The sequence below is a fragment of the Teleopsis dalmanni genome, chromosome 1 (assembly GCF_002237135.1).
Source record: "Teleopsis dalmanni isolate 2A chromosome 1, ASM223713v2, whole genome shotgun sequence".
NCBI lineage: Eukaryota > Metazoa > Arthropoda > Insecta > Diptera > Diopsidae > Teleopsis > Teleopsis dalmanni.
Window position 1 is genome coordinate 185,160,556 of NC_051846.1, and position 11,115 is coordinate 185,171,670.

General features: G+C 27.6%; 1 protein-coding gene across 1 annotated transcript; it reads left to right on the forward strand.

Annotated features, from left to right (window-relative positions):
* Window positions 1-7,718: 7,718 nt before the first annotated feature.
* LOC119666884 (protein terminus-like) lies at window positions 7,719-9,008 on the forward strand. The gene has a single exon (XM_038076161.1). It carries the CDS (start codon window positions 7,719-7,721, stop codon window positions 9,006-9,008), a length of 1,290 nt encoding a protein of 429 aa, XP_037932089.1.
* Window positions 9,009-11,115: the final 2,107 nt, after the last annotated feature.

An 11,115-nucleotide genomic window follows, 5' to 3' on the forward strand; every position in this document is an offset into this window, starting at 1 on the left:
CTAACTACTGGAATGAAGTTTTCAGAGTTGTGCTCTGGTTCAGTAGTGGAAATTTTCTACATTCGTTCCTGAGACACAATTTTAGGAGATTAAAGTCTCATAATGTGGCTGCTGATAGTTTTTACCTACCCCAATGATAAATTACTTAGTAAAAATTGTTATTTGTAGTGAACCTATCTAACTGTAACTACGTGCATATGTAAAGAATATCCTCCACTGATGTATATAACGTTTGTTCTAATAAACGGCAAATCAATTTTTCTGAAATGATAAACATCACAATTTGACATAGTGCGTATACAAGCAAAGTGGACGGAATTAGAAATTCCGATCACTCAACGATTGTCAATAAAAATACTGCCTTAACGATAACGTTTGGAATACCCTTCAATGATCCGGCAGTCGGAATGTCTTTTTCATAAATAAAAACAGACTTTCATAAGACTTGTTATGCAGTTTTGATCCATTCGAAAATATGGAAGAATTCCTTACTTTATTCAATTCCGTTTTTCCAAAGAAAAAAATATACATAATCATTGAAATAAATCGATCGAAGATTTTAGAAAATAGTATCGCATTGAAAATAAATGTTTAGTATTGTTAAGAACAATCTTTTAATCGCTTTTTTAACACTATTCTAAGTTGGTATTACATAGGCAATACACAGTTTTTTCTAGCTTCGAAATACTTAAAAATCTGAAGATATTCTGAGAATCAAACATTTTTCTCCTAATTATCTGAAACTATAAATAAAACTTAATAAATGCACCTATCAAAAAGGTTGTAATTTTGTTTTAGTTTTCGTAAGACTATATGGAAAATAAAATGCATATCATTTAATAATATTATGTTTAAAATTCATATTCTTTTGTTTTGAGATTTGTGTTTATATTTTCGAATATATTTTGTTTACAACTTTATTGATCGTAAAATATTTGTATTTCTACTTTTCAGGTAGTGGCAGCGTTTATAATAATATGTATCCTTGATAAATAAACCTTGACAAAACTTCTATATATTGTGGGCACATAAGAATTCCTTACATTTTGGTTCATTAGTTCATTATCTAAAATTGAGCGCTAACCCAAATAATCCCTTTTGTGACAGGTACCAATTATGTAAATAACGCCCAAGTTAAAGTTGAAGTAAAATCAGTAGAATTAGCGTTCATGTTATTATAAACAATGTAAAAATTTTAATATTAATAATTACTAATAATTATTAGTACGTTTTGAACGGAAAGAAAAATGAATATAATATTTAAATTAGCGTAGCAAATAAAATTAACTATTTTAGAGACATAATAGACGGTTTTTTCAGTAACTAAATCAACTATTATTGCATCTTAAATATAGAGGAAAATAATTATATTTACCTGAAACCAACATTGATAGTTCTCAGAATGTAATGAATTCTGTAAAATACCAAGTACTTTAATATAAAATGAAAAAAGGAAGTAAATTAAATTAAACATATCGCCATTTATGTATACCAAAATGTGTTTAAAATATGCATAAATCCGTATCCATAAATAATTTATAGATAGGAAATGTTTAAAAGTATGTCTTATCTTTAAAAGGTCTTTCTTTAATGTTTTATCTAATCATAAACAAATTTTTTTAAATCGAATTTACTTTAATAGTTCTTACAATGTAATAAACTCTGCTAAAATAAAAAAAATTAAAAGAAATTATGACTTTAATTATAATTTGATTATCTTTTTAATCAGTACAGTCTTCTCCTTCTTGGGATATCTTGGCCTTTCTTATTGTTTTTTTTTGATTATTCTTTGAAACATAGTGGTAGATTTGCATTTCATTAACAACCATGAATCTACACAAAAGGTTAACATGAAAGTCATGCTATCCGTGAATGCTATATAAGAGGTCGAACCACACCTACCACAACACTCCCATTAAATGGCACAATCTCAATTGGTCAAGACATCCGAAGTTGAGGGTCCTGATTTCAGTGGTACTAGATTTACACCTTATATCGGGTACCGCAAGTGAAACTTACTCAGTGCTATTTATAATCCAAATTGTATCGGATGGTGTTAACTGGATTTACGTCGTCTCTTATAGTACATGTCCTGTCTCAGAAATATTCGAATATTCCCCCTTCCTACAGATATTAGTTGACCATACAATATTTTCAAATACCTGTCATCATTCAATTTTAAAAACACTCCATGGACTTAATTATATGTAATAAATTCTTAGACTTTGAGTGATATGTATTGAATTTGAAGGAATATTCCAACCTCTTTCCTGCGGGAATTTGTTGAAAATACAATATTTTTAAATACCTGTCATCATTGAATTTTTGAAACACTTCAAGTATTTAATTATTTCTAGATAAAATCTTAAACGATGTCAATGATTGAACTTGCATGCTGCTGAAGTTGGGAATAGAGCATGTCTGGTTTGAATAACTGACTTTATGGAGTTTTTTTTCACCTTATAAAATTCGATAATTCCTTGAATTGTAATTCTTTTAGTTCTTCTTCTTCTAGTTGTACTTAATTCTCTACTACAGCAAGAAAAAAATTGATTTTATCTGTTATTAAAACGACACTAATAGTCTATTAAAATTTAATCTGATCGCATATCAAAACATATCCGTTGCTCATTAAAAATATCGTACATCAATTTTAATTTTTCCGTTTCCTTTCAGCTGATATAAAAGAATTATATGAAAAGTTTTCCATAATAAAAGGGGAGCACTGGTTGCTAACATAATTTGACACGCACATAAAAATAATTGACAACTTTTCCCCTTATGTGAAATTCAACTAATGAGGCGTATAATCATCGGAATTGTCAACACTTTTTGACAATTGGCACTTATATGATTTATGTTCTAACTTCATTTATATATACCCCACAAATATACTTAAGACTATTTAACCACAACAACAACACTTCAACTAACAAAAAATCAACGAAAAAAATATCCTGGAGGACGGTTGGAGAATACTTCAGAAGTCAAAAGTTTCTGAAGTACTGGTGAAAGTATAAAAGCAACAACAAAAACATACTAACTGAAATACGCAACAAACTATTTAAAAGATCATTAAAAAGTTTAAGTAGAAAATAAAAGAAAGGCACAACAGGAAATCATTGTCGTATTCTATAATATATGAAGTCACATATATTTTTGTAAGTATGTGGTGTATGTGTGTGTGCGAATCTGTAAGGGCTTATGCATATGTTGATATGAGTATGGGGAAATTGGCAATTGAGAAAGGAAATGTAGCAGCAAAATAAAAATTTTATAAACATATTTTCTTAAGGTTCAATAATGAACTTCACAATCGAAAAAACCTTAGGACTGCTGTGGGACGGCGGGAAATCAATTTCTAACATTTTCAAAATAATATTTTTTCTTACTTTTTTTTTATATATCATTATATTTTCCTTAAGAATAAGAAAAGCCTAAATATTTTGGTGGGTTTAAGTTGAGTTACAAGATTTCAAAATCAATTATTTACACAATTTAACAAACACAATTTACGAGTACAAAAGTGCTTGAGCAAAATTAAAATTTATGGCGTATGTCAAGAGTAAAAATTGTGCTCGCAAACGCACCAAATGGGGCTTAACATGACTGAATGAAGTCTTCCTGTGAATTTAAGTTGCCTACTTTTAGGGCGACTGCGACACTACGCCACTACACCACTACGAAGGCATGAAGACGAAAGTAACAATGAAGAAAGCAATTTATGCGAAGCGCGTATATGTGTGTGTGGGTGTGGGAAGCGAAAAATATGCGTACATATTGTATAAGTACAGTGGGCGCATTCTTATCTACAGATATATATATATTATATATACAGACACACACCCAGTTCTTCTAAATGGTTTTTTTTACAGTGTTTTTAATTAAAATATCTTATTTTAATTGCTTAATTATTTTTAATTAGAATTTCTCATAGCAAGGTAAGCGAAATATTTCACTTTTATTTATATTTTTAATTTGTTTTTGCAGTGTATTTCGGTGGGTAAGAAAATTCATAAATTTTTTAAATGTTTTTCTTTATGTACTTTCCTTATATATTTTTTTTTTATTTTGTGTATTCCTACTTTTGTTAGAACATTTATAATTTATGTATCTCAAGTGCTGCGAAAGCGCATTAAAATTTATGTGGCGTACTGCCGGCATTGTTGTTGTTGTCGCTCCTCTATGGGGTTAGCATGAAATTTGCTTCTATATGTATAGGTGTGTGTGTATCTGTGTGTTAGACTTAATTGTTTGTGTAGATGTAACATTAATGTGCATTATTCAATGTTGCAATTAAATTCTTGATATTAATGTGAAACTCATTATTTTCTCAGGATGCGTTAAGGTACCATGCCTTATGCAAGCAGCAGCATAAATGGAAACGGATTAGAAAATTACGTGGAGCAAGAATTTACGTCAAAATAAGTGTAAGCGAGGAAGCTACGATTTATTGCAAATTATGTGCAAACATTGTAAATGTGGTGCATTTCAGTTTAAATACTAATTTGAGAATAGATTTCATTTAACACATGTTACTGACTACATTGAAAAAAAATATATTAAATTAAAAAGAATATATATTTTCGTACTTAAATGGCCGTAACAACCCATTATTAGATTAATGGAAATAACCCTTTTTATCGTTCTGGAATTTCTGTCGCGGTTCTCTGTTGTTTACGTTCCTTTTCCAGTCTCATAGATCACATGTTTTTAGTGCTTCTTCAACTTGATTACTCCACAGAAGACACGGTCTACCTCAACGTCTTCTAGCTCCAGCTATAACTTTAAATGCCTCTTTCGCTTGAGTACTATATTGTCTTCCATTTTTATGATATGACCAACCCAGTGAAGCTAATGGATGTTAATTCGCTGAACTATGTTGAATTCATAATAAAGCTTGTATAGCTCTTGGTTCAAACGGTTGAGGTAATCGTTGCCGTCATTGTAAAGAAGCAAAGATCTTACGAAGAATTATCGCTTAAAAATTCCGAGTGCTGCTTCATCATACTGTAATAACGTTTATACTTTTTCGTTATATTTAAGCACAGAATGAATTGAGCGGTCTATAGACCATAAGCTTTGTTTGCCGAGAGAAAGCCCTACATCCCAATTACCTACTGAACTCATAGCACCACCTATAGGCAATTGTGACGCTTCGTTGTTGACTCTTACAGGCTGATGTTGTTATTGTTTGTTGTTTGTATAGCCGGCAGCTATCAGCTTGGTGCCCAAATTATAGACATTGCTGCCAGTAGCCAACATATACTTTGTTTCGCAGTCATTCACTACTTAACACATTTTTGCAGATTTAAAAAAGTATGTGTAAAATTTAAAAACAGTATTAGCAGATTATAATTAATATAACAAAATTAAGTTAAATGTTAGCATTAAGTATTAGCTAATTATTTAAATATTGAATATCATTTTTTTACATATGCTGGGGAAGTTTAAGTAACAAGTATACTTGTTTAAAATATATTTTATTAGTGCTTAATATTTAAAGCATGTATATAATATTTTATACCGAAAAATGAATGGTATTAAAGTTTTACCTTATCATTCCCTAAAGGTATTCTTTCCTTTAATATAATAATATTTCAATTGCATAATTTGAAAGTCATTCAGGGTTCTTAGTTAGTTTAAAGACTAAATAAGCTGGAAACAGGCAGGTGTTCCCAGAAACTCTAGTAACATATTTGATTAATTTCATTATTAATTACAGAAAACCTCATTATTGTATTGATGAACATTATAATAGTTGAACATAATGTCAGTATCAAACAAATTCAACACTTTATATACAAAATACACGTCTAATATATCCCAAAATGGTTGAAAACTTTATTAAACTAAAGTTAATTAATCAATTAAGTTAAATTTTATTTACTAATAAGTAAACTCACTCATTTGCAAACCTCCTAATTGAAATCTATTAATAATCTTTTAACATGAGAGTGGAGAGTTTAAATTCAAACTTTTATATGCTATAACTAGAAACTTATTTTGAATACAAAATGATTCAAATACCGGATACATATTTGAAGATACCTATGTATATATCGATAGTCCAAGGACTTATTTGAACAAAAATTTAAAACTTTGGTACTAATACATATAAAAATTATTTTATTTTTATTTTATTTTATTATTTTATTTTATTATTTTATATTATTATTTTATTATATTATTTTATATTATTATTTTATTTTATTATTTTATATGACAAAAGTATTAAAAACTGCGCTTTAAATTTCTATCAATTAAAATTCTATTTCTATTCTATTTCTATAATAATTTCCTATCATTACCTCATTTTATATTCTATTATTATAAATATAGGATGTGATACTGCGACCATCGGGATCTATTATGGTTATTGCATATCATTCTATCATTTTTATTCTAAATCGGCATCAATTTTTAACTAGAAATAAAGCTAGGTGATTTAACAAATATTCTCTTCGCCTTGGCCTTAAAAAAAGCGATAAAATGCAAAACTCCTTAAAGATGTTAACAGAATTTAAGCGATTTAGATGAATATGCAGATATTGTTTCTACAAATGATAGTGTTTGAAATTATAATAATAATTAATTATTAACTTAATTATAATTATCAAGTTCATTTATATAGCTATAGTTTATGCGTTTTTTGTAAAAAATAGCACAGCACAGGCATTAACATTAAGCATAGGTTGGTTCGGGTCTTAACATGTAGGTCTGGGATTTAAAACTTACAGGGTTCAATACTTGATCCTTGCTGTCTATGATGTATAGACCGTTAAGCTAATTAATATTTCAAAATACTGATGGCCACTTTACTATACTATAATAAATAAAAATGTGAGTTGATATTAATTAACTTTTCTACAATCAAGAGTTCTTAATACTGCAAATAAAGTAGACGGTAAACCACAGATCTCATTTAATAAAAAATTAAAATTTTTTTTAATGTCTTAATTTGTTTAAAAGAGTATTTGTACTATTTTAAGTATTAATTACAGCTTAATCAAATAATTAAAATTAGTGAAATCATTATTCTAGATTATGCATTGTAATGACACAGATTCGTCGTTTAGAATACATTATTAACAAAAACGATTTCACCAATTAGGAATTAATTAATAAGATTTTATTAATTATAAATTAAATTTGGTGAAGACATTTCATGTTTAATGCCAGTTTACAATTTAGCAATAATTTTGACTATGAACTTGGTATGAACTTTGGTGGAAATTCTAAGACTCGAAATTGAGGCAAATCTTACTTTTAACTAGGTATAACTTGTTATAATTTTAGGACACTAATATCCACCTATTCTAAGAATTTTCCTTTCCATTTGTTATCTTTCTATACCAAAACTTACTTCTTTATATCCCAACAACGCACATAATTTTTTGGTCAAAAATTAATAACTCGCTTTAAACTATATTATCTAACTGACTCAGGTAACGACAAACAATAGAATTGCATAGGTAATTAATGTTGAGGAAAAAACCCTACAGTTCTACTTAATAGCAAGGAGTTAATGTATGAAATAATTATATTTTACTTTATCTGAAGGTCATTTCAGGTGTATATAAGCTGATAGAAAATCATTAACATCAATCAGTTCAAAAGTAAACATCATTGTGTGTATTACAAAGTAAATTCAACTAATAGTTATTATTAAAGTAACTTTCATATTTGATTTTAAAAGTGAATAATAGTGAAGAATAATGAATCGGTTTAATGAAATTGCTCCATCTCAGGAACCCAACTCCAGCTTTACTTACAGCGTATATAGCCCCGAAACAAGGGAATTTATTCATCGTTGGCACACCAAGCGTGGTAAAATCATTGACTGTGAAACTTGTTATGATATCACCGAACGTAACGAGCCATTGGGAAAGCATTATGTAAAGAATACCTATGTCACCAACTTGAGAATGACACATGATGAGCGAGCAAAATTGCGCGCGATTATCGACAATGACACAAATACTTTTATAATGAAACACGATAACGCTACTGAAGGCAATATGGATTTTTTGGCAGCTGCAGCTATCGATGAACTTCCATCCACTATACGCATACTTTTTGTTATATCCGAGAAAGTATATATACAAACCTCATTCTACGTAAAAATTAATAACTACAATTTCGTTTTTGAAAGTACTGAGTTAGCCATTGAGAATCATTTCGATATTGATGATAGTATTGATATGTTATTCATACTGTTATTGGAGAAGGTGAAGACTTTTATGAAATCACTTGGTTATTTAAATACCGACAACTTTAGAATTAACCGTTTGAATGTTTATCTAAGAATGGAACGAAGCAATTTTATTAATGGTGTGAAGAAAATGTCATTACCCCGAAAATTCCGCGTTAAGGGAGTAACTATTGACGTCGACCCAGAAGAATTGAAATGTGAAAATGAAAAGAAAGAGAGCTGCAATATTGATACTATTACCGAAGCTTACTTAAACTATAAAACTAGTGGAAACAAATTCTTTTTGACGTCTTTGAAAAACGTGAATTTGTATTGTTTGCAGCTGTGTCATACCTCTTTGGAGTTATACACAGTACCTTTTTATCTTGCTGGTCTACCTGCTAGCCGTAAAGAAAATCGTGATTTTGTCATACTTGAAGATGTAGAAGGTGACTTTCAACATTTCATGGAAATCACTAAACCAGTGGAATTCGCACAGAATGATGATCCAAAAGCTAAGTTTACTTGCGAAAAGTGTAATGTATCTTATGGTGAAAAGGCCAAATTAAATTTGCATGAAGCTCTAAATTGCGGTGACAATTTCGAAATATTTGAAACTGATAGTAATTATGAGGAAGAATATCCCATACACTTCGAAATGAAAACTCACAACGAAACTTGGTTGTTGTTTGGTTTAAGGAACATTGAAAAAGAACTGCAATTGATGCCAGCTATAGATGAAGAACAACTACAACAAGAGCGATTCCAATTTAAAAAAATACAACAAATACAACAACAAAACATATTTGATTAAGTTACTTGAAGTGGGCTTTAGAATATATCGTATCTTGTCGATATTGTAACAACAAACCCAATGCATAGTTATAACATTGAAAGAGTGAAAGAATTATATAATTTTTTTAACCAAAATTTGATTAGAAGTTAGAAACGAACAGAATGAAAAATTTGAAAATAGATTATGAAAGTTTATATAAATTATCTCCATTGCTGAAAATAAATATTATTTAAATATTATAATAAATATTATCTCAATTAATTGCATTAAAAATATATTTATCGGAGATGTGTTTGAGATTCTATAAATCAGATTGTGCTAATAATATAAGGAAAATTACATTCAGTAAAACGAAAATAATATTAAATTTCAGAAATTTTAAATAATTGTATTCATCAATAAAAAATTATTATTTGCCAAAATTCGGAAAACTAAAGTTCAGAAGAAAATAAAAAAGTTGTAAAAATAATTATTAATAACACAAAAAATTTAATAAAATATTAAATTAAAATTAAAATATAACAAAATTTAAAAGATTGGTGACATGATGAAATCAGAAAACAAAAAATTGTAATAATTTAAATTATAATACTATAATACTAATAATAAATTTAATTAATATTAAGAATAATATTGAAAAACTATTATAAATATTTAATATATAATTTAATATATAATATAATAATGAACTATTTGCTTTTATTTTTTATCGTACATTCAATAGAATGATTCAAATTAGAAAGCAAAAATTTGTAATAAATTAATTATAATAACACAAATAATTTAATAAAATTTAATTATAAGGAAAGGAAAAGATTTAATTATAAGGAAAATTTAAATGATTCAAAGATTGTGAAAACTAATGAATGAAATCAGAAAACAAAACATTTGTAATAAATTTTAATAAATACTAATATTAATACTAATACTAAATTTAAATACTAAATAAGAAAATTTAAAGGATTCAAAGATTGTGAAAACTAATGAATGAAATCAGAAAACAAAACATTTGTAATAAATTTAAATATTACTATTATAATACTACTATAAACTATTATAATATATTGAACCATATATTTAATATATTGAAAAACTATTATAATAATAATTTTAATACAGAATATATTTAATATATTGAAAAACTATTATAATAATAAATTTTTTGAACTAAACTATTTGCTTTTATTTTTTATTCAAATTCAATTTAGATTCAAATTAGAAGGCAAAAATTTGTAATATTTTTTCATATTAAAAATAAAATACATCACAATTGAATTTCAATTTTTTGAAATATCCTTTTTAAAGGCAGTCATCATCAAAATTAAAAAAATATTCATACATAATAATAATTGAGATCAATTGAGTAATTTTAAACTTGCAATTGAGTAATGCTAGTAGAGTTCCAAGTCCAGGAAAAAGACGGAACTCAAGTTATAAACAAAAACTTAGTAGAAAAAATACCTAACAGGTCCATATATGCAAACAGGTTAGGTTAGGAAAATTGGAAAAAAAATACCTAACAGGAAAAATACCTACCTAACACAAACAGGAAAGTATAAGAAAATTTAGGAAGTCAATTTAAAAGATTCAAAAGATCCTGGACTTGGAAAAAATTAGTGAAATAAATAACAGCAAATCGCTTCGAAGTTTAATTTATAAAAAATTAGAGAAAATCTTTTCTGGTATTGTTTTCCATTACTGATATGTAAAATTTTGCTAAAAAATAAAGGACAAAAAATCATATTTAATGCTTCGAGATATAGTCAAAACTGAGGGGCGTAAGAATTTGTTAGAAGGGCACCAAAAAAATCAAAATCAAAATTTAGCAAATTTTAATATATAGTAAATATATAATATATAGTTCATATAATCAATTATTACTGAACAAAACGAAGCGTCTAGGCAAACTTGATAGAAAAAATTTATCGTATCCAATAATTTATGGATGACTTCTTTTGTTTGCTGGTCGTGATATAACAATTTCTCAACAACTTGACCTTTCATAATATGCTGTACCACGATTTTTTTCGCATCATTGGGTTTCACTTGACTATAAAAGGTTCCTTCAGGATAAATAATCACAATCGGTCCCTGAGCACATAGACCAAAACAACCTGTCGAAATA

Coding starts and splice junctions, on each gene's coding strand:
- LOC119666884 (XM_038076161.1), top strand. CDS start 7,719: ATGAATCGGTTTAATGAAATTGCTCCATCTCAGGAACCCAACTCCAGC.